Source organism: Takifugu rubripes, chromosome 20, assembly GCF_901000725.2.
Source record: "Takifugu rubripes chromosome 20, fTakRub1.2, whole genome shotgun sequence".
In the NCBI taxonomy this organism is placed as follows: Eukaryota; Metazoa; Chordata; class Actinopteri; order Tetraodontiformes; family Tetraodontidae; genus Takifugu; species Takifugu rubripes.
In genome coordinates this window covers 5,734,213-5,758,279 of record NC_042304.1, presented here as the reverse complement: position 1 = coordinate 5,758,279, position 24,067 = coordinate 5,734,213, and the positions used below count along the sequence as shown (strand labels likewise).

The window sequence follows — 24,067 nt, the reverse complement described above, 5'->3', positions numbered from 1 at the left end:
CATCGTTTAGGGTAATATTTAATGTGAATAGGCAACGAAGCTGCATTAATTTCAATTGTAGGTCAGAGAAACAAAAGCATCATGTGTCACAGGCTTCATCTGAGGAAGAATAACAGTCCAATCCCAGGACATGAGCTGTCCTCTCCCGTGTTGTCCCAGTAGTAGATGGTTTTCCAGGTGTCCTCTCCTTTCTTTCATATTGTAATTTACAACAGACGGTGGGCGCCACTGTCTTCCCATTGGCGCTGACCGAGCCTCTGCTCTGAGACACACTTGACTGCCTTGATGATGAACCGAGGTTTGGCAGGCTAGACTGGAGCACCTTGACCATGCTCTGTGTTTGTGAGGAGCCCAGCTGGTTCAAAGGTCCACGGAACGCTGCGGTGGCCACTGCCAGCCTTGTGCAATCAAAGGAGAGGGGCTGGTCCTGATCCTCACAGACAGGGGGAGGTGTTTGGTCTTGACACAGGGTCCGTGGAGGGCTGGAAGGATGGGGCCCGTCTAAGGTGCTGTGATACCCCGTCCGAGGGACTATTGCTGAAAACAAGAGAAAAGATGCACAGAGCGATCAAAGGTCACTGATTGTTGTGTTAAAGGAGGAGTTCACCAAAGTGGAGTCATCAGGAAGAATACAGTAATTTTTGTAGTCTTATAAAGGCAAGACAAGAACAGAGAAAAGCAAGAATAAGGGAATCAGTCTGAATTAAATTGATATTGTCAGCCCTGCGATCAGCTGGCGACTTCTCCCAGAAAATTAGCCTTGAGCTTCTTCTTTACCTTGACCACTATTCCCTTTTGGGGTCACGGGGGGGCTCTCCCAGCTGCATATGGGCAAAGGCAGGGTACCCCTGAATGCAGTGCTCAGTCTATCATTACCTTGCTCAAGGGTACCTGTAGTTAGCGGTAGCTCAGTCATTGGGGGGCTGGGCTAAGAAGTGGTGGGTTCTCAGTTCAAAGATGTACTGGTAGTAGGGGGGACACCTTCGAAACACCACTGTGGTACCCTTGAGGGCTGAAATTGACCCTAATTTCCTATATGATAACTTTTTACTTAATGAATTAAAGGGTAAACACTGTAAAACTGCACAATATGCAAGTTCATGGTTTTGCAGTTTTATTGCTCTTTTATTCATAGACATTCAGTGCATATCTAGTAATTGCAGAATAACACTAAATCCTTTCCTAAGCGTTACTTTAAACACATTATATATGACATGGAAGAGGGCAAATCTTTATAATGAGCAAAAAGCTTCAGCATTAACTCCTTCACCGACTGACCAGCAGCTGCAGATTCTTGACTGGCTCCTCTTCTTTTGCAGTAGGGTCGAGGAGTCCAGGGCTTATGTTTGCAGGAAGGATCAAGCACTCGAAGTTTAGCAATGAACTTTTTGTACTCTTTTTCCAAAGCATCAATGTTCTGCTGGAACTCTGTTATCTTCCTCTCTGGGTAATGAGACAGTTGGGATTGCTGAGAGGAAAAAAAGGAATTAAGCAGAGACAGAATGATCATAGCAACAATCGCTACCGACTGCACGTTACTAGTGTTTTCACTCACCCGTAAATAATACTCGATTTCGCTCTTGATACTTGGGATCCATTTTTTCACAGATGTAGCTGAATTGAGAGTGGACTGTAAAGACAGATGTTAGCTGTAACAAGCTAACCGATGACAGCTAAAAATGCTAAAACATCAAGTTGCTGACTCTTTTTACCAGCTTGGGTCTCCGCTCGTGTACATTTTTGAGTCGCCCCTCTGCACGCAAAGGAAAACGCAATTTAATGTAAAAACAGTGCATGGAAAGTCATTTTGCCGGCTAACAATAACACATGTGTATTTTTATGGGAGGACTAGCTGTCCTGTTAGCTGTGGGCTAAAGGTAGATGGCCGCATCGCTGTCTTAAATCCCAGAAATGAAGATCTCTCCTACAGGTTTCACGGCTCCTCACCTTCCCTCTCCTTCTGCAGCCACAGTCTGTTCAAACGACCCTGTTGTTTTTCCTCATTCCTCGCCATCTTGACCGCGGGCCAGACCAAACAATGTCACGTGAGGCGCGCTCATGATGTCACGCCCACGTGGGCCACTCACGCGACAATACTTCTTCTTCGCGGCCTAGTTCGCACAGGTGCGTACCGCCACCGCTGAACCTGTTTGAGTCCTACACTTATTCATTAACGGAACACATTATTTATGTCTAGTGTGTGTCTTTTAAACATTAAACATGTCCTTTCCTTCTGAATCTGTCCCACCTTTGCTGCTATGAACGCTTTCAATGTTTCTTTTACCATTTTTTCTCAGTGAATACTTGCCTATAATTGATAACTGAGAATTTCTAATAATCTAATAATAGTCATAACAGTTTTTTTTAACCCAATTTACAATGGGCACCGGAAGTACCTCTGGGGAACAGTACTCTACCAAGTTCAAATCAAATTTGTATGCTAATTTATTAATTTTACAAAGAAATTCTTGGTTTTATCATGTATAGCGATATCCATAGTAGCAAATATTAGTTGCATATATATTTCCCGAGGACAACATTGGAAACGACTCACCTAAGAGACCATTAGTTGCAACTCCTCAGTTTTACTCTCCATGTTTGAATAGCCTTTTCCCTCACCAGTTGGATTTTTCTTCCAATAAATCGGCGCAACTGCCTATATTTCTTTGATAATAATCAAATCATTTTCATCTTAAACGTTTCTTAGTACTCTAAAAGTGTTATTCCTTACGTTATTTGGAATATTCTCTCCACCAAGGGAATGTTTAAATGTATTATATTGCGTGCTTGTGTGCTTTTGTAGGTAGTGTGTGTAATCTTCAACGACATTCAACACTAGTACCTCCTGGTGGTGGTATATTGAAACGCCCCCCAGTGTTTTCAATAGTTACATATATAAAAAGTTGAAATTAGGAATTTGATAAAAGATGTACCTAAGCACACTCACACACATACTCATGACCCGATTATACAATTGCGTGAAAAACAGATATTAACCACATTATATTGGTTGTATAGTTAGTTTTAAAGGTTGGCGTTAATTAATGAAATCGTGTTTGGGTTTATTTTAATGTGTAGAATTCTATCTTGGGCATTCTACAAAAAAAAAATACTGATTTGGTTTCAGATTTGGGGGGTTTGAATCTGAATTTCTAGATATTTATTTTTCAATTGTGAAGCTGCTGCTCTGCAGCGCGTTAATCTCTTGATTGATTCGCCCTTGCCAACTTCTCGGAGCCGCATTATTATTACGCAGAGATTAGAGCGGACTCACTTCCCGTAATACACGCCTCCTGCGTGACGTAGATCTTCCGAGTGGCCCCTGTCCTTATATGGTAGGCAGGACACCGTTTTCCGGAATGATGTCATGTGGCAGTAAGTTTTATAAAATAAGCAGATATGGCGTAAAATGATCGTTCTTAATCAGAGTGAAGCCAAACTCACAGACAAAAAGCTCTGCTGACAACTCGTCAACTCTTTTGTGCTGATGAGATTTCACGGCGCGAGGTTGTTCTTCATAATAAACACTTTAAAATAATAATGACAGGGAAATCTTAAAAGGCTTATCTATATACACCCCCCTCCAAAAAAAGAGTGGAAAAAAAATATGCGGGTACCTATAAAAACACAATATCAAAGTGACGGAAACCGTAACCAATACTAACCATGTTATAGGACTCATTTATTAGTGATATAACAGCGAGGCTAAAGTTACAAAGCTGAATGAGCTCTTGGCTTTTAATGTTTGTATGTTAAGTGGAAGCGCGAGCTGTCGTGTCAATAAGTTCACCTCTGTCGCCCTCTAGTGTTCATCATGAGTAGAGCACACGTGGCATCGCCTCAGTTTTCATATTTGATATGTTTTATAAGCAAACTAAATTATTTAAAGGCTTGAACACAACTTTGATATCAGCCATTTCCACATAACTGCCGGGGACTCAAGTGAGAATGGGGTTTCAAGTATTGCAATTATTTATTGTTACATATGTGCATTTTTTAACCCCTGAGTCATTAACCTCTGTCTTTATTTTTTAGTAGATCATTGTTGAGTAAAACCCAGTTGTAAGGACTGGGTAAAACCCAGTGTGCTACTTGTAAGGAAACCAGATAAGGTCAGTGTAATCAGATAAGATACATGTACGATGTTTGATCTTTTAACAAAGCATTTTGATATTACAGATATTCTGTAATTTATCTGTCAAGATAGGAATCGCTCAGATGTCCTCAGATGAGCTGTATTGCTCAATTTTCTCTGTGGTAATATGAACCCTTCACTGATTATAACATTAAGTTTAATATGAAGAATAGTGTGAGCAGCACTATATTGGAGATGTCTGCTAAAGAGAGATCACAAAGTCTGCCATCATAGTTTGCAATTTGGGCCTTATTGTATGCAGTGAGCTGGCTGTCAGCTGCAACAATCACTTAACTTGGATCAATACCAGCCCTAATGGAATTTACCTTAAGTTACTGGGAACGAGAAGCTCTTGCAACATGTTACAACATGTTTTATTGTTTGTGCTCCTCACATGGCACACCCACTTTTTTCCCCTGTCACTCAGAAGAACTCAGACAGCATTGCTTCATTTTGTCCACTTTATTTTCTTAAATATTGATTAGTTTCTGAAGTGCTCAGAAAACCCCCAAGAAACACATAAAAAAATTAAAGTATTCTTATTACAAATGGTAAACATAAGTACTCGTGTTGATCTTATATACATATAACAATGAGTGAAACCCCATTAAACAACTTTAGAAAAAAAACAAGGAAATCTTGAAGCTTTTCTAACATAACTTCTTACAATTAAGAAAAAAAAGTACATTGTACTGTAACTCAGAAGTCAGGCAGCTTTTGTTAACTTTTCAGCGATGGAGAGTTGGCCAACACGCCCACGTTTGGGCCTTTAGGACTACAGCAAGAAAAGTCTGGAAGAAGAAAAGTTCTAATACTGAAATTTCTCCTTTGATGGTCATGAGAGGGTCCATGCAGAGCTCGCAGGAAATCAAGAAAACTTTAGTCCGATCCAGTTCTGGAAAACAGAGACCCCGATAGCTTCCCGCCTGTCAACATGCCCCTCTGCTTCATGGCTACCGTGGCTGTCCTGAGCCCCTCTCCGGGACGCGCCAAGGAGGGGGCGCGCACTGGCACCCAGGAGCGTGCGTTCAGTCCCGGTCCTGCCAGCGTCGCGCCACATCGTCCCAGATTCCGTCACGAGTTCGGTAGATACGACCAACCACTTTACCAGGAAGCGTCCGTCTCGTTCATGAGTCTCTTCTCTCGCCGCCGCCGCCGCCTCAGAAAGTCTGGAGCTGCTGCGTTAACATCAGCTGGCAGCCGCTGTTGACGTGGTTCATCACCTTCTGCTTCAGCTGGGCCACCTGTTCGCGCAGCATGTTGGCGGTGGACGCCAGCTCCGAGTTCTGAGACTTGAGGTTCTTCACTTTATCCTCCAGCCGAGAGATTCGCTCCAGCTTCCTTTTCCGGCATTTGGAGGCAGCGATGCGGTTTCTCATTCGCTTTCTCTCGGCCTTGATCCTCTCTTGGCTCTCCATGTCGATAGGGGACAGAGGAGGGGTCTCCCCCGGCATCTCCGGCACGGTCTGGGGCTCCTCTTTGAGCGCCGTGAGCCGTGGGATTTGGGCAGAGGACGTTTGCCCGTAAATGGGGAGCTGAGGCGGGGCAGCGGAAAAGGATATAGTCGGCGCCGAAGTGGTGTAGTTCGGCGCCGAGACGGTGCTGATGGCCGGGTTGTAAGTGTTCAAGTCCTCATAAACCGGCGAGTCGGAGCGCATGGTGCCGTTGTTGCTGTAAACGGCGGCACCGGCAACAGAGGACACCGGAGGCAGCGCGCTGGTGCCGCCGGTCTGGGGGGACGAGGTGACGCTCACGTTCGGCGTGCCCGGCATGTGCTGGTGGTGGAGCTCCGCCAGGGCGCGGACAAACCCCTCCGCGAAGCCCTCCTGCTCTTCCGTGACGTTCTTGGGGCTAATAAACTGGGTCGGAGTCGGCGTTGTGGTGATGAGTCCGTTGCTGGACTGGATGATAAGTCGTTCCAACTCCGGGGAGGCCAGTTTCAACAAGCCCACGTCGGGAGATGTGAGGAGCTCACTGGCTTTTGCCCGGAGGTGAGGTTTCAGAGTGCCCGTCGGGTCGGAGAGGTTCAGTGTCATGTTGTGTTTCAGCGCTTTGGGGTTGCTGTACCCGTAGCCGGCGGTGTCGTGCTGGGAGAAAGCGTTCAGTGAGTCGTCATAAAAAGTAGTTTCCATCTTGGTATACATAGAAGACAAACCAAAAGCAATGTCTAGAGTCTTGTACAAAAAAGCAGTTCGTCTCCTCTCTCGTCTTCCTGGTTTATCAGTCGTGGCGAGGGAAAAAAAGCGCTGGTTTTCCGAAAGGTCCGCTCTGTGCGTCAAAACTTCCACAACTCAGCGTGAGAACTTTCTTGACACGGGAATCAAGACTTACTTCTTTTAGAGGACGGCGGTCTGTTTCAGTGCCGAGTTGTTACCGTTCTCAACGCTTTTGTCAGAGTATCCACACTTGACCGTGAGCGGCTCTAACTTTCCCTGTCAGGCAGTCGTGGCACCGACTGTGGTGCGTCCTCCGCCTGGTTGTGTATATACTCAGGGCTACAGCGTGGAGGCTACCTTATCTGCTGCCGCTGTCGCTCTAAAAAATAACCATGACGTCATGAAAGGGCTCTCCCATTGGCTGGAGGGCGTGTCGCGCGACCACGCCCCGCCCATCGATAACGCGCGTTGCCAGGACGACCACCACCCAGAAGATTCTGAATCTCGCGGTGGATTGTGGGATGAGGTAATGCAGCGCAGCCAACGTAAGCGCGGTGCATTGTGGGATGACGTATTGTTTTTGAATATCTGGTTACCCGCTTTACTGTCAGTGGCGGGACGGTCATCTTATGCTCGTCCGCTTTCTTACTACTGATTTATTAGCTATATAAACGAATTTCTGTCTTATTTTCATTATATTTCAGCAATTTTTGTACTGATCAAAAAACCCCAAATAAATCCCCTTTTGCTCTAGGAATATAATCTCCACTAAATTGTACAAAGTTAGCCTGAGATGCCCCGCAACAACAGAATAAATGTACATCTGATTAACTACTTGACGTTTCACAATAATAACTGAAGACCCTCATAAAAGCTCAAATGTTTTTTCATATGCTATTTACCAACAAAATGCAAGTGAGGCTTTAAATATTAAGCAATTAATCTGTTTTCTTTTCAATTCTCAGAGGATTTTCTCAGCATTGATGAGAAGAGTGCAATTCAAAACATTAAAAAGCAAGATGTTTTAAATCTATTTATACCAACATTCTTCCATGTGTGTCTGAACCCATAATGGAAAGATTTCTTGCTTGGAGTGTTTTTGGTCTCAGTCTGGAATATCCTGGTGGTCTGTGGTTGGTGGTCCTCTATTATCATATAACATACATACACAATACATTTTTCCACAGAATTTTTATTACACACCACATTGAGAGATTCAAAATCTGACTCCTCAGCCTAATTAGACACATACTTATGTTCGTGTTTTCAACCACATTTATAAACCTGCAACGTGGAGCCAAGCCCATTTTTGTCGGTAAGGAGTTTTTTGTATTACCTTTATACTTGGCAGAGAAATATTGGTGGGTTTTTTTGCATGTTTTTTAGAAGTAAATTTATATTTTAGACCTTTCATTTCTTCCACGCCTACATCCTTCAAAGACAGATGTGCAGATGTTCATTCATACAAGAATGAGTACATTTCCTATTGTCCATGTCAGGGAGTGTAATTAGTGTAGTGCACTCCATTGTCCTCTGGCCTCTGGTCAGAAATCACAGCTGTTTTAATGACAGGAGGTCAGCTGGAGCGTCTTACGTGTTCCCCACAGTCTTCCTCACTCCCCACTGTCTGGGTCATCTTCTGCCCTGCCAGCTTTACTGCCTACTAACTCCAGAGCACCATGTCTAAATATGTCCCCCCTGTGTGACAAGTAAATCAGGACCTGGCGCTGGCTGGCTCAGAAAGGCACTTCGAGGAGGATGAACCTGATCATAAAACACCAACGCAGTCTGACACTTTATGGCTGCTAATCTTGCCTTTATGTACTATTCCATACGTCAAAGCATTGCAATTAATAAAGAGCGGTAGGACCTAGCCCTCAATTAACTTATTTCTTTCTTTTTAAGATTCTTTCACGAGCACAGTATTCATGCAATACCAAGGTCATATATGTTTTATCCAGCAGATTCCCTTTTTAAAAAAGAAAAAAAGAAGCCAGGATTCATTAAATTAAGATTTCCATGGCTGTAACTCACATTGCTGTAAATTTCTAGCCATTTCATTAGCTTGTGATACTTAATTTCATAATGGTCATGGTGCTGATGTCGTTAAATGGAGCAGAATAAAAGTGAAACTCTTCTGTCTACAGTCAGTAAAATGTTTATCTGCTTTGTCTTATTCATCTATTCAGAGCATGAAAGAATCATAAGTAGGTGGTCCAGTGCCCACCGCCTGATGGCAGGCACCTATATGTGGCTTCACCCATTGTCCCAAATAGACGAATTAAGCAAGGGTTAAACATATGATGTCACTTAAAGTCATTATCTCATTTAAATGAAAGCTTTTCTGAGAGACCGATCCCACGGTGAAAGCCAGACCATGGTAAATTCAGTTTTATACACTTTCAAATTGTGTTTAACGCAGACCCCTTAAATGTTTCAACATGGTTGGATCTCAGGAGTGGGTAGGCCTCCTTTTCTCTGCCAGTCGCCATGCGTGATGGTATAAAAGGGTAACCACAGTATGGTGTTTTGCCAGAGCTATGGGAGAGTTAACAGGCAGGACCCCTACTGTTAAAGTGATGTGTTTTTAGGACTGGACATGTGGTCATCTGTGGTTGCCTGGAGCACTGATATGTTTTAACATGTGTTCCATTATTTACTTATTTAAAATAAATATCAGCTGTACAGCAAGAATGTGCATCAATAAACCAAGTTTGACCAGTTTGGGGGTCAAAGTCAGCTCATGTCAGTGAAAAATTGTTGGCTAATCTGAAATTCTACCTGCCCCTGAGGGGTATTGAGACACCTATTTGCACCTTCATTACATTTCACCTGCAACACCTCTATTTCTTGGCCTGACTCCACTTGTACTTACTGTTGATTTTATTGTTACTTTGAAGATTTTATGACCATAAAGCATGGTCCAAACCTCAGATACAGGAGAAGCAGTGGCACAGAGGACAGCAATCCTGATGTTGCTCTCTGGGTGATCCCCAATCCGGGTTTAAAAAGGTGGCCAAGCATCCTCAGTGGCTGCTTTAAACCAATGGAAAAAGCCTCTTTCACTCTGTCAAAAACTGCAAACTGCAAAACTACTTTCATTTAGTACAATTTGGTGCAAGTTGAGTGCAGCAGTCTTTGCCCCCATGATTTGTCCCTCATAGGATCCTATACCGTGTTTTGTTTGCTTGCGTGGCTTATTTTTGAATTTTTATTTGCACAAAAAGACACACTATACCGACTGCCATTCCAATAACAGATCATTAAATGCCTTGCTTCCAGCTGAAGCAGTCTTATGAAAACATCTGATCCGTGGCTTGATTAAGCGATTTCTGGGTTTAGAGCTTGGGTAACTGCAGGCTCTCATGACTGTGGGAAGTGAGGTTTCACTTTTGTGGAAAAAACACTCTTGCAGAACAGACCCACACTCAGCATAGCTCAACCCTTTAATGATAATGTATGAAATTGTTATTCCTCACACAATCACGTGAGTAGTGACAAAGTGCCTTTCAGGTCTCTGTCCTTTCTTTATATATGCGCCTTTGTGTCAAGATGAATAAAAAACATTGACTCCCAAATTCCCACTTTTTCTGAGCATTTCTCTTTAGCTGCATCTGGATCTGGTGCGCAGATTTAAGCTGTCCTTCCCATAAACTGTTGCTTTTCGCTGAAGTGATTCATCATTGCCGCCTCTGCTCTCCTGACCCTGGACTGTTTTTACCCTCTGGACTGGATTCTCCCCCTTCATAAACCCCACCCACACACCCACACACCCATCCACCCACACACTCTGCTTGTCTCCTATCTTTCTTTTCCCTCTTTCTCCTCTCATCTGACTGCTATCAGCGCTCCGGCAGACAGCAGGATTTCCCTTGTGGACGTGGCACAGTTGTATTATTTCAGTGAAATCTCAGAGTGCTCTCTGGACCGGGGTTGCTATCGTTTAAAGTTAAACCAGGTCGCGTCGCACGGAAGATAAGCGCCAAAAGAAAAGAAGCTGAAATGTGAAATGTGAAAATATTTGGTCACCCTTTGAGGTTTGCAGCCTGAGTAAATGAGTGCACGTCAGAGCCGCTGAAACCCACAAAATCATGAGAACAATTATTTAGTCAGCTGTTTAATATATACAGCATAAATGGTAAATTCGGAAATGGCGAAAAAGGGTATCCACTGTTTAAAAAAAAGAAAATCCTCATTCAGGGTGATTGGGACCATTTGTGACCACAGGATTTTTGGTGCTTAATCAGTTTCCTGCAACATTCCTTTAGCATCTATCAGTGCTGAAGGTGCTTTATTTAGGCAGGGAAAAAACAAACCATCTGAGCAACACTGTGGTGCAGAGTCAGTGTTGGAAAAGTGACAGAAAAGGTCTTTGCTTACATAAAAAAAGGCAAAAACAGAAATGATTGATGCTGTTAGTGGTGATGAATGATGACACGAGGATAAAAACACCAGCTGAGTTACATTAAGGCCTACAAACAACTGCAGTCGCCATTAAAACAATTGAATCGTATCTGTTTTGAAACGAGAATAAGGAATGATGCAGTTAAATGAAAAGTGCCTCTTGTTTCTTGCCTGGATTTATGATTTGATGGAAAGGAGCGATGATTGCGTTGGATCGTGCACAGGCACAGAAACCACCACAAACCTGTCTGTCTGAGTGATGTCTCACTCTTACACCCTTCACCGAGTGTGGGATGAGCGTTTGATACCCGTCTCTGACAGGGTTTCGGTTTTTTTTTCCTTAGGTGTGGCTTTAATTAATTTGCCCATCAAATAAACCGTGATTCCCAACAGCCTTTCTGGCACCTTCGGCCAATAAAGTCTTTATTAGCTTTGACAATTAATCGTCGCTAACTACCCGGGCTAATCACATCTGAGATTTATAGGTAAGAATCATATGGGATATCGATTGGCTCTCCCTCGTTTTGACCCTTTCAGCTCACCGTAAGTCATGCAGGCATGTGTACTGTGACATCATTGGGCAAAGATGGGCATGCTGCAGGTTCTTTTACCCGGGATTTGAAGACATTTTCTTTATTTTATCTGATGCCGAGGCAAGACTGCAGTGATATTAGTATGTTTGTGGGAGCGTGTGTCTGTGCACACTTTTATTTGTTGTCTCAGCGTAATTTAATCTATGTGAGTGGGTCTGGGCCTCATTATGTAAATGAAATAACCTCGTCTAAAGAGAGGCACAGTGAGCTGCTCAGAACAGGCAGAAAAAAAATGTGTGTGTCACCAGGGAGAATGATCGATAGCTATTAAAACCCACCAGATGGAGGATTGTGTGTGTGTGTGTGTGTGTGTGCGTGCACGTGCATGTGTGTGCGTGCACGTGCATGTGTGCTGTTGTTTTTACAGGTGGGACACTATACAGCAGGATTGCTAACCTGTTCCGCCCCATTTACCACTACAAACCAGAGACTTTACCAACCCTGCTAGGTGTGTGTACGTGTGTGTTTGCTTGAAAAATGTCTTGGCCTCTTGGTTGTTTGTGTTCTTGTGTGTGCAAGTGTGTCCAGGAGGCTGTCAAGTGTGTTTGGGCTTGCTGGTTCTTCTAGCCTGACTTTCAGAAGCAATAAAAAATAAATTCTGAGCTATAAAGAGAGGGAAGGAGGGAGGGAACCGAAGAACTCAACCATTGTTTCAGCTGTGTTTTCAGTCAGTAGTGGAGAGAAGAACTGCTCGGGAAGTGTGTTGCTTTTTTCATCGCAAGACACATGATAAGCAGAGATGAATTTCATCTTCAATAATCCAAATTTATGGAACAGGAGACACGCAACTGTAGAAAAACCACATCTTCCCCATCTCCCTTTCTCTTTCTCTCTCTATCACACACACACACACACACACACACACACACACGCACACACACACACACACACACACACAGACAGACTGCTGTGAAACCTGATCACAGACAGATCGATGCTGCTGGTTGTAGGGGATGTAGTGTAGTGTAGTAGTATATGTAGGTGTTCAAACGGCGACATCGTTACGATTTCACTGCGTCGTCCTCGGTGCGATGAGCGTCACGCATCGTCTTCAGGCAACACTATAATCACCAGTTTTGCATTTGTACAGCACAGTCAAGGCAAACAAGTAGCAATTATTCAATAAAGGTAAACATTAAGCTGCAGTAACACATGTGAAAGAGAGGAAATGTGTGTTTTTCTTGCACTATAACAATGTCAACACTGAAACTCAAAATATGTCAATCTGTCATCCGACTCTGATTTCACTGTGTAGGTGTTCAGCAATGCCCCCCCCCTTCCCTCCCCCCCTTGCATTCCATATTGTTTTCTCTGTTGATACCATCTTCGATCTGGTTTCCTGGGTGTTTTCTCTGGTAGGGATTGGCTATGTTGCTTGTCCTGTTGCTGTGCCAACAGAGCAACAAGCGCTTGCAGATTAGAAGCTATGTGGCACCTTCCACTGTCACTCCTGGTTCTTCTGTTTTGGAAAATCACTCGCGCCACCTTCCTCATTTGTTCGTCCAACGTTCGCTTTGCCCCCCACCCCCACCCCCCTTGCCCCACGTCTCCTCCCTCCTCTTTTCTGTCTCCTTCTTCATAAATGGATTCTTTGTCTCCTGCTGAAATGAACTTGACAACAGCAGAACAAGTCCTTGTCTCTCACAGCACGAACACACACAATCACTGGACGCTAGTCCAGATCAGGAATAGTAACTGTAAGTGGCCAAATAGAGTTTTAACGTTCCCGATCTGGCACAAACATATTACTCCTCCCGAGTATTATTATAAGCATAATTAATATAGCTACTTATATCTAAATAGAAATATCACTTTTCTAGTCTTAAGTGCTTAACTCCTTATTGAACTAGTATACTGTTTATTCATGCTCAAGTGTAATTTAGTTACAGCACAGTGGGCTTTTTTTCATCTTTTTTGCCTTGTCTGCATGTCAGAGAAACACTTTTGTTTTAATGCACATTGCTGTTTGTCTTACTTTAAGTCTGAGTGAGGACATATGGATAATAAACTCACTCACAAAGGATGCTAATTATTTTTGGTAAATGTAAGACAAAAAAAAAAGAAAAAGGCTCACAAGCATTTTTTTAGGTATATTTGCTTTTAGCTCCACTTCACAACATCACCAAACCACACATTTAAATTGTTGTTTTGAGACACCAGATGCTGTTAAAATGCCAAAATGGCTTCATTTCAATTCACATCATGGCACAACTTGTATGAGACTTACTGATACTGACTTTCTAAGGATGTTGACGCTGCTTTGTTGTTGAATTCGTCACCCAATAATAAAAATGTCTGGACAGAGGATTTGGCTTCTGAAATCCAACTTTGCTGATCATATCACAGATTTATTGCATAAATCTATATGATGTGCTATATCTATAGTAAATTATGTAATAACTTCTCTGTCCCTGATATAAATGATAGCTGAACATAATTAGCATAATTAGCATAATTGATATGCATCATTTAAAGTTTTCCCTCTGTTGGGTCCCTGCAGGTCTGAAACAGTGGGCCTGTGAAGCCTCAGCACATCATTCGATTATGTTATGACTCGGCTGAGTTATCGCTGCGCCGCTGAAAGGCGATCAATTCTTTTAGCGTGAAATCTGAAACTTGGTTGATATATAATCCTTTTGCAGAGAACGTGTCCTCGGGCTTTACATGAAGCTCCACACGCTCTGAGACCTGCAGCTGAGGCTGGCTACCTGTGCTGTCTGATAGAAACCAGGAGTTCTGCTGAAGCATCCAGCTCTTCTGGTCTGTCTTCTCCAATTTGTCTGCAAAGTTTAAAGTGTAATGTGTGAGCGTAGGCATATTTCCAAAATGTAGTAAAGTTGGGGAGGTATAATTTCATGTAATTACGGTCTTACGGCTGCGTCAGTGGTGTATGAACTAAAAATGTGCACTGTGTAGAGTACCGGAGCACTTAATCTCTCACCACGCATTTCTTTGGAAGATGTAGTGATCTCACAGTGCTTGTGCTTTAGTTGGAGGTGACTCCCATCGCCGGCTCACTGGAATGCACTTCCGTCCTTTCGAACAATCATTAATCTGTATTTGCTCAGTGTAGCCCGAGGCAAAGTGGCCATGAAAAATGTTAGCAGGATCGCCTCTGTACTCTCGAACACTCGCATGCATGTACTGCTCTGGAGGTGTCTGGGTGGATGCATGTGCAGTCGGACTGGTTTGTCAGGGAGAAATAAAAAAAACCCAAAACATCTCAGTCGAAACTCCTCGTGCACGCGTGCATGCTGCCCGTGTTTCACATGCAAACACACAGGAGGGATTGAGTGTGCCGCTGGAATTCTTTCTGCACTTAAATCTGCCTCAGAAGGTGAGCTATGGGTCTTATCACATGCTGATACTGCGTGAGCGGGCACCCATTAACATGCATGTTTGTACAACCCCCCCAACAGTACACATACATGTGTGTGTGCGTGTTTGAGGAAACCCAGATCGGCCTGTGGAACTCCTCAAGCTGGGCGTTTTGACTCTGTCAGGGAGACCATTACTGTGGCGTCCAAGGTCAGGCAGCCCGACCAGAAGGCCCAGTTACATGTGTGTGTTTGAATTAGGGATGTAGGAAGTTTAATGCTTACTTCCTTTCTTCCTAAAAGGGTTCCTGCGATTGTCAAGTCCTTTGCCATCACAACAATATCAGAGACAGGCCAACCTGAAGGTCACGACGTACGATCCCCTACACTGTAATAAAGAATGCTTATAGGACTTTACCCCCCCAACCTGGCTGCAAATGGTCACAATACAGACTGACTCAGTTCTACATTGCAAGTGTGTAAATGTAACTTTTCAAACATCCACATGACACGTAACAGTGGCGCGAAGAGAAGAATCACTACTACTCTATATCTATCACAGACTTTGTAATTGAAGCATAGTTGTGTTACAGTCCATTGAAGCAGGGTTTTAACAAGGCGGTTTCAAGCAGAAATTACAGCTAATCATTATTTTAGATTGGCAGCATTATTGAATGTATTTTGGCAATAGTGGCAATTGTACATTTAAACAGCTGTAGTGTTCAGAATGCTCTATATGTCAGCATTTACGGAGAAAGAGCTGTCTCCACTTTTGTGGAGCCCCGCCAGGATTCTCTTCATGTGGTTTCTCTCTATCTTTCCTGGTTTAGATGTTTGGATTAGTGATTAACTTTTCCAGTATCTGTGGCTGAGCTTTCACCACACTACAATTCACGGATGAAATATTTTGGGCAGCTCCTTACGTATTAAATTAAATCTTTCCAAACCACATGGATGATTCTGTGCAAAGAAGAATGCAGACAATTATTCTTATCGAATAGTGTCAGTCAGGAGCAGATAGGAGGAGTGTGGGCTGAAGGATCTCTCAGTGCCAGGTTACTCCAGGTCAACATGGCTGACCCACTATCTCTTCACACAGCCTCCTTCTCTTCTTCAGTTCCCCTTCCTGCACTATCGTGTATTTTAGCAGACTGCGTTAATAATAAATGTCTGGCCATCTCTGCCCGTCTCGTTTTTGGTCCTCTCTCTGAGAATCCAGGTCAGCAGCAACCAAACCTGGACCCACGTCTTCTGGTAACCTGTAGAATTTCCCCATGCAAATGCGTAAACACATTGCATGACGGCAACATTAGGGAATATTTGGATGTGTTTGGTGTCTCAGTTACGGTCAAGTGAACTCAGGAAGCAGGTGCCCGACAGCCACAAGCTTGTTGGTCAGTTCATAGTGGCAGGAAGAGACGTGTCCATCCAAAATCCGCTGCTGAATCTAACGTTGTTCCTGCAGCAGAGAGGTGCTAAAGTCTCCCAGGGAGACACAGTGCTGTATATAATTCATACTGAAACTCAGATAACATCTGTGGCAAGCATTTCTTTTATCTAAAGCTTGCCAGTGATTCTCAGCATCGATCTGAATGTTCAGTGAAGGCGCATCAAGACAATTTACAAAGACAGTAATTAATTTAGTTAGAGATTCAAGCACTTCAAGTAAGAGGTCGAGGAAATAAAATTATTGATTTATTCCCAGTATATTGATACAAATTGCTGTATAAATGTGTTTTTTTGGTTTTTGATTAATCATTTTGAACAGTTTAGATAGTTTAAAATGCGAAAACAAGTGGCCAGTAAAAGGGTTGCCTTAAACGTGCCCTGTGCAGATTAAATTACAGATGCAGGTGCATTAAATAAATGCTGCATTTACATTTGTCAGGACTTATCAACTCTTATTTGTGAACAAATTACTGCCGCTCCAATGTGAAGCGAGAGAAATTGGCCTGATTGATAAATTGACCTTAATTGCTAAATTACCTCATGTCTGTCAAAAGCACACATCTAAATGACATTTTCAAACTGATGTGCATTCTAACAGGCAGTGAAGGAAGTCATTTTGTAGTAATGGCTATAAATGATGGACTAATAACCCATTGTGCCTGCATGTGTGACGGAAAGGGAGACTTTGACATGCCAGGCAGAGACACCTACAACAACACAGCCGCGGCTCTGGCAACAATTAGCCCAGAGCCAAACGATTCCAAACGTTTATTATTGTTTTCCTGCTTTTTGAGCCAAACGTTTCTGAATCCAGTCACACCTCTGGTTGCTGTGCTCTTTGCCTCAGTGTGTGGGATGGAGCCAGGGGACAGACGTCACTGTCGGTGGACGTAGGAGCTGTCAGACTCGCACACGCATTCGTTCTGCTCGTCACAACTGCCCACAGTCTCTCTGTCTTTCTCCTTTTGGGTTCTGTGTTGCCAGTGAGTGGGCGTGTGACGTTTTTGGGGAGGAGGATTCCATTGTTGTATTTTTGATGCGCGTCCACCCTCGGTGTGTGTGCATTTAGTGTGTCAGTGTGGTTTTGTGAGGGGAATGTATTCATATATGTGGCTTTGCACAACAGAGAAGTGAAACCAGCGTAGCCTCGCAGACAGCAGCGTCCCCTCTCTCAGCCATGATACGACATCTACAGAATATTATACTTGTTAGTTGCTGCAACAGTCCCGCTCACACAGATGTTACACTCTCAAACGCAACGGAAATAAAACAATGAGCGGGGAATGCTCCGCTGCTCGGGAGGTCAACTAGTTTCAGCCGAAGTAAGAAAAATCTTTCACAATAGTGTTTCACAGCCTCAGACTAGAAGCTGCGGGACCTGTGCAGGTGACAATTAAGGCACATACATCTCTGACATAAGGAGAGGCCTCGGCGGAGTTTGGGTTATGCCTTTCAAAACCAGCAGGAAGGACTTACAATGTAACTACTCACGCTGCTTCCGTTCTGTTGTAGAGGCACTAAAAGTGAGGCATGGTGCCAGTTTCTGCTGCTCTAGCCCAAGGTGGTTTTATTTTATAGAAGGCTGCTGAAGAGTTTGAAACATATGGAGCGAATAGTTCCACAGGCTGCCGGATGATTGATTGATAGCTGTGTTTGTCGAGAGCTGCATTAACACGTATTAAAAAAGCACCTTGGTGTCACGTAACCATTTTGCTGTTTTGTCATGTTCCCATCGCTCAAACTTGTCGGGCCCCCTTTCGCACTTTTCCGTCTTTGGAGAAAGAACGACGCGTGCCCTCCAGTTATTGTGCTTGTGCACCTGAAAGCTGTGTTTATTTTGCTCGCCGCCGAACGCGCAAACTTGTTTTTACTTCTTTTCTTTTTTTCATGTGCTGGAGCCGAGAGCAACTTCCTGAGGTTCTTTCCAAGCTTCCTGTCAGAGAAGTCAGAGGTTATCTGTAAACTCTGTCCCTTTCAACCCACACAGGTCCATGCAGCTGTTTCCTCTGAAGGTTACGCAGTTTTGGGTCGAGCACACTGGTGCACATGTTTAGGAAAGCGAGAGAAGAAAGCATCTTGAAGAAGTTTCATTTCTGTAACCTTTCCTTTTGGTTTCATGACGTCTGATCTCTATAATGTGAAATCGCATCTGGACATGTGGGATCTTCTGATTAGATTGTAGTCTTAAGTTTAAGATAGGCCAGTTTTAAAGGTCATTATAACACATTGCAGAGGTGTTCCTACACTATCAGACCAGGTGGTTGAAGAGGCCATGCTTCTCTGAACTGGAGTGGTAAATGTTTGTTCTTGAAAAGGTTCACTGATTCAATAAGGTCTTAATGGTCGGCGTCTCCAACGCATTGGAGCGGCTTAACCTCCTGTTTATGAAACTAGTTTATCCTCTGGTTTGTCACCTGAGACATTAAGAAGATAACAATGCCCCCGCTGACCAGGCTTCATTGACATCTACCTCTACAGGTGAACACGGAAATGTTCTAAAGGAGTTAACCAGTGTGTCCTCTGATCCAGCCGCCATGGAGGCGCGAAGCTGCTTCCAGGGTCCGGCGTCGTCATCATCACAGGCCAGTATTTTCTAGCCTGGTACCCCGTTTTGTTCCGCATACTCTTGTGCCGACCGATCATTACACTATATAATTTGGCCTTTCACTTTACAACTCTGCACATATCTGGATCCAAACTGCTCCAGGATTTTCATGGCTTTGCCTCGTCAGTACTCAAGCACACTCAAATGCTACTTTTCCAAAGAAGTTGGAAACTGGTGACTGATTCATCTGTATAAGACAGAAGGTTTTCTTTTGTCCATCACTGTGGATGCATTTTTTGTTCCTGTATCCTGGATATGGGATGCAGGGACCACAAAAGTCTGAAAACACATTTGTCTTTAGTTCCTCATATGTGTTCTTCCTCCAGCCTTGTGTTTCTTGGTCTCACAGATGACTTTGATTACTGCTTTATAATCTGTACTGCATTTGCTGCTTTTATGTGTGGAATACATTTTTAAGGGTAAGGGTTAGGGTAGTGCGGGAGGGGGTATATAAAGGGGCTGGTGAATGCATTATGTTGATGCTATGTGTGCGTTAAACATCTGCTCCTCATTGGCTTTGTTTCCGCCCTCTATGTGGCCCACCCTCGTCATCAATTTCAAGCTGCTAAGCTCCTGAAGGGAAAAAAGACCGAGCAAAGCCCTGTGAGAAAAACACGCTCTGAATTTACTTCAGCACGACTGAGCTTTATGTCACGATTGACCGATTCGTATCAGTTACTTCTCAAACGTAGCAGCGGCTTTTCCACGCGGTTTTCATCCCTCTCGATCGTTTCCTTTGGCTTCGGTGTTTCTCTCGTGGCCCCGCTTGCTCCGTCTGTCTCCCTTAAGGCAGCAGATGTTGCGTCTCTGTCCAGATGTTTTGAGTTTACTGCTCTCCAATCACGTCTTTCCCAAATTCTCATACAGCAAACATTTACAGAGGTGTCTCCTCTCTTCTGCTGCCACAGACATGCCGAGAGGCTAACACGCTAGCGTAGGGAACACGAAGAACGTATAGATGTCGTAAGCAGCATCTGCGTCCATAATCTGACTGTAACAGCTGCTCTTTGCTGTAACACAGACTTCCAATGGACTCGCTGACACACATGCACATTACAAAAAGTAGACTCAAGTATGCAAGGGGATGAGTCTGTTCTGACAGTGTTTATTTAACAACAACAACAACAACGTGTACGTTCTCTGCAACCAAAGATCTCATAACAAGAAGGAAGCCTTCAGATGTGCCTTAAATACACACTCCAGAAATCACTCAGCGCCCAGAGCATTACTGCTTACACGGTTGCATTTTTCGGTTTACAGCCAAGCTCATCTGCCGGCGCAGAGGTTTTCCCCTTCTGCATCTCTCGTTTCATATTGCTGATGAAATGATACTTGGAGGTGTTTCTCCTTTGTGATTTGCTTCAGGTTCGGCAGACATAATAACGCCGTCCTCACTGTTCCCTCATCAGAGCGCGGGGAGCCATCAGCTGTCTCTGCTGTTGTGCAACTCAGCAGTCACATGTCAATAATAAGGCTGTAAATAATTCCTTTTTGCACTTATCTGACTTGTTCTGGCTTGGTGGTTGACAGAACAGGTCGAGAGGTAAGTGCGCATACCAGCACATAGACACACAGAAGATTGCCTATGCAAACACCCGACATGATCTCTGTCTATATCTGGGCATGCACATTTGCAGTTTATACAGATTATCATGCGTTCCATCTACAAAACAAGGCCTTCTGCGGACGCTCCCACTTTAACTGAGCCAGGAAATCCAGAAGGCCACAAATCTTTCCCATACATGATATCTCAACATGAAAGTCGATAAAATAACACAAGATTTTATAGATATTTCGAATTTTATAGATTATTTTATAGAGCGCCGTAATTCCTGTCTGTGCGTCGCCACAGGAGCCCCACAGACAGGTCAGCGGGGACAAAGCCAGAATTAGACACAGTTTATCCTCCTGAGTGACACTGCTGAATGTCAGGGCGCTGAACTTGACCGCACCAGCCCAGACGATGACACAGAGGTGTGACCTTGAGTTTGACGACCTGACATCCTGCTGTCAGAAAAGGCAGCATTCTCTCCCCTTTCTCCTCTGGCCTTTTTCTCTTACAGCCTTTTCTACCTCTCCTGGCATCAGTGTTGAGTCACTTTCTAAAGCTGTGTGGTCTTTTTCCTCCTTTCGTTGTAAGTTGACAAAGACTGTTGAATGGATCAGGCTTGACAGTTTGATTCAACAGTATCGCAAAAGTAAAGATGGACTGACCTCCTTTAACTAGCCGACCCTCAGAAGTGTGTTTTACTCCCTGTGGTTTCTCCCCCACTTGTGGTGCCTCTCTTGGTGCATCACTTCTCCAGGTGCTGACATCCATCTCATGTTGCCAGACACGCCGCGCTGTGTGATGTCCAGCTGCTTAATCCTTCACTTATATCCAGTTATCCATTGTTAGTCCTCTGACACGCTGGGCCGAGGACATGGAGCCGGGCGTGGAGTCCATCAGACGGACAGCTGCTGCACCGTACTGACACAGTCGGGCTCTCCCTAAACTTTACTGGTTTGACTGGACAGAGGATTTATATGAATATATCTCTGAACAGTCTCAGGAGGTTAGACTGTTTTCATTCGCATTAATTGTTCCATTTAGCCTGATTTAAATATCCACAGCAGGAGCACAGAAAGTCTAGACTGGTACTTAAAAATGCACGCACACATCAAAGAAAATGTCGTCTCCGTGCCAACAGTCGAACTCATTTGCCTTAAAAAAGGTTTTGTTTGACTGACTGGAAACAGTAGTAGTGACTTTCCATCTCACACATTTATGGTTGTGCTGGGAACGTCTTTATCACGTTTATTCACTGTGTTTATTGAAAGAAAATGAAACAAGAGATGAAATTGAATGGTGCCAATGCCGATCTGCAAAGGTGCATACACAACACGTGCACGGGCTCACTTTGAGACTCACTTATTTATTCCACTTAGTGGTTCGGAGAACACATAAAGTACTGAGTCATGAGCGCGCTGCAAAATTTAATCATCGTTTTCCCTCTGGGTCTCTGAGCTTAATTCCCATCAAATACGAGCTCATGCACACAAGCGCACGTCCGCATATACACACACATGCGCGTTATGTTTTCCCATCAACACGTTATCAGAGTTATTTAGTGACTAATGTATTTACGTGCTCGTCAACTGATGTACTACTTTACCACTCTTACAAAGCATAAAGCCTGAGTGCTTGAGTGTGTGTGTGTGTGTGTGTGTGTCCTTGGCTCTGTCCATAATGAAATATAAAGGCTCATTTGATGGTAATTGCTTACAGTCCAAGTCCCATTTCATAAATTGGCTATCCTCTATAGCTTTTGTCTTAAATGACTGAAGTGGAAATAGAAGAAAGTAGAGAGGAGAGGAGAGGAGAGGAGAGGAGAGGAGAGGAGAGGAGAGGAGAGGAGAGGAGAAGAGAGGAGAGGAGAGGAGAGGCGTGGAAAGGAAAGGAAAGGAGAGGTGGGGAGAGGTGGGGAGGGGAGGGGAGGGGAGGGTAGAAGATGGTAAATGGATACATTCAGGGAAGAGGAATAAATAATTTCTTGAAATTGGAGACAGTTCGGTACATTGTGGGGCTTTACAGTTTCATGCTGATGTGGTAGAAATCACATCAGAACTCTCCCTATCTCTCAAAAACAGGTGCTTTTAGATATGATTTGTCCTAATGCTGGGATAATTAAAGTGGCGTGAAAGAGAGACAGAAAAGTGAAAAAGGATGTAAGCTAGAGGGGGGCTGAGAATGGATGATGAGAAGGGGAAGGTGATGCAGAGATGAGGGGAGGGAAAATCCCTAAGAGAGTTTCATCTGACCACATGTGTAACGTGGAGATAGTAATATAGAAATCCATGTACTTGGCTAATGTAGTGTCACTATAAGACACTCCCCACCTGCACACCCACCCACCCACACACACACACACACACACAAACCTGCCTCTACACACACACACACTCATATGCACCCTCCTCTAATCACTTGAGTTTCCAGAGAGGTTACAGGCTTTGTTAATGTCTCTGCCTGGGGGCAAACCAAAGCCTTTCAACTCTGTGGCTTGTGGACCACCCTGCCCCACACTGGTATGCATTATATCCCCCTGGATCCCCAGCTCTGCAGAGGTCACAGGTCAGGAGCTGGCAGGTGATTGGATGTTGTTGTGGTAAGAGAGTACTGGCCTCGCTAAGTGCTGAAAAAACACCAACTGTCTCTGATATTCCTGGCCACAGCGTGCATACGTGTGTGTGTGTGTGTCTGTGTGTGTGTGTGTGTGTGTGTGTGGTTCAAAAAAGGACAATCACCAGAGTGTTGTTTTGGACAAGAACAGCCTCCACCTGGAAATGATCAGGAACCATGTGCGTGTGCTGTGCAGAAGTACATTGAAGATGTCTGAAAACAACAGCAGATTATATCCGGCCTTGAAGCGACTGACAGGAGCAGTTGGATGCAGAGCCGGGCGGTTCAGGTGATGGAGAAGGGAAGTCAGTGGAACACAGGCTCTCCGTGGTTTTGAGTCGCTTGTGGCCATCAGGGAAGGATTTAGGGTCTGATTTATGGTGAAGTTGTGGTCTTTATAACAACTAGGAATAGGAATTATGTCTTTAAACATTAAATAAACAAAAATGTGTTCCTATATAGACAAAATGGAGGACTATTGTTAGTGAAAATATCATCTGGGTACACATGAACAAGACAGACAACAACAGTTATATCATCTCGCTGGGACAGCCTGATGGCCTCAAAATAATCACATTCATTTGAAAACCCATCAACGATCCTGAACGAGCTAACCCCCCAAAAGTCATTTGATAGAACATCGCTCTTTGGTATTTCGTGACATATCGTCAAGAAAAGTCAAATATCGCTACAAAAAGCACAACACACCTCCACTGGTTTCATGGTTTTAATGTGGCGGAGACGGAGGCTAGAATGGCGACGCAGCCGCTCGCGTTTCACACAAGCAGCCACTTCAGGAAACTCTGAGTAGGAGCGGCGCCCTTCCCTCTCGTGGCGCTGAAGCCATCCACCCTAGAGACGTTGAGCTTGTCTACATATACGAGAAGGCGTTTACCCGTAAATAACACGTGACATCTGTCAGGGTGACGGGATTTTAGATGTGACTCAGAGGTTGGTAGACAGATGAATGAGACGCAGAAGCACAAACGCATGCACACACAGTCGGCGTCTTTGGCTGAAGGTTGCAGACCGAGAGGATTCACGAGTAATTATGGGTCTATTCTCATCACTCTTCATCTGAAGGCTAAAGTGCTCTCTTGGCGCTCCTTCTCCACTTTAGTTTGATTGAAAAGACTCTCGGAAAGACAGCTTTTTTCTCCTTTTGGGTTGAAAATCATACACAGGCAGAGAATGCTGGGCACGTGCGCACGCACACACATGCACAGAGTTGTTTCATAATGTTTTT

At 44.0% G+C, this 24,067-nt stretch overlaps 2 protein-coding genes and 1 long non-coding RNA gene across 3 annotated transcripts; 1 reads left to right on the top strand and 2 right to left on the bottom strand.

Annotated features, from left to right (window-relative positions):
* Nucleotides 1-5: 5 nt before the first annotated feature.
* LOC101074522 (uncharacterized) lies at nt 6-2,108 on the bottom strand. The gene is made up of 5 exons (XM_011614738.2): nt 1,948-2,108; nt 1,713-1,753; nt 1,556-1,630; nt 1,279-1,468; nt 6-537 (listed from the first exon to the last, which is right to left on the bottom strand). Exons 1-5 carry the CDS (start codon nt 2,012-2,014, stop codon nt 80-82), a joined length of 831 nt encoding a protein of 276 aa, XP_011613040.1. The 5' UTR covers nt 2,015-2,108; the 3' UTR covers nt 6-79.
* A 2,474-nt stretch (nt 2,109-4,582) lies between these two features.
* jun (Jun proto-oncogene, AP-1 transcription factor subunit) lies at nt 4,583-6,656 on the bottom strand. Its single transcript, XM_003974030.3, has one exon. It carries the CDS (start codon nt 6,277-6,279, stop codon nt 5,296-5,298), a length of 984 nt encoding a protein of 327 aa, XP_003974079.1. The 5' UTR covers nt 6,280-6,656; the 3' UTR covers nt 4,583-5,295.
* Nucleotides 6,657-14,311: 7,655 nt separating this feature from the next.
* On the top strand, nt 14,312-15,725 carry LOC115247275 (uncharacterized). The gene is made up of 3 exons (XR_003886316.1): nt 14,312-14,625; nt 14,708-14,816; nt 14,909-15,725. It is a non-coding gene; the product is annotated as an uncharacterized lncRNA (long non-coding RNA).
* The last annotated feature ends 8,342 nt before the right edge of the window (nt 15,726-24,067 follow it).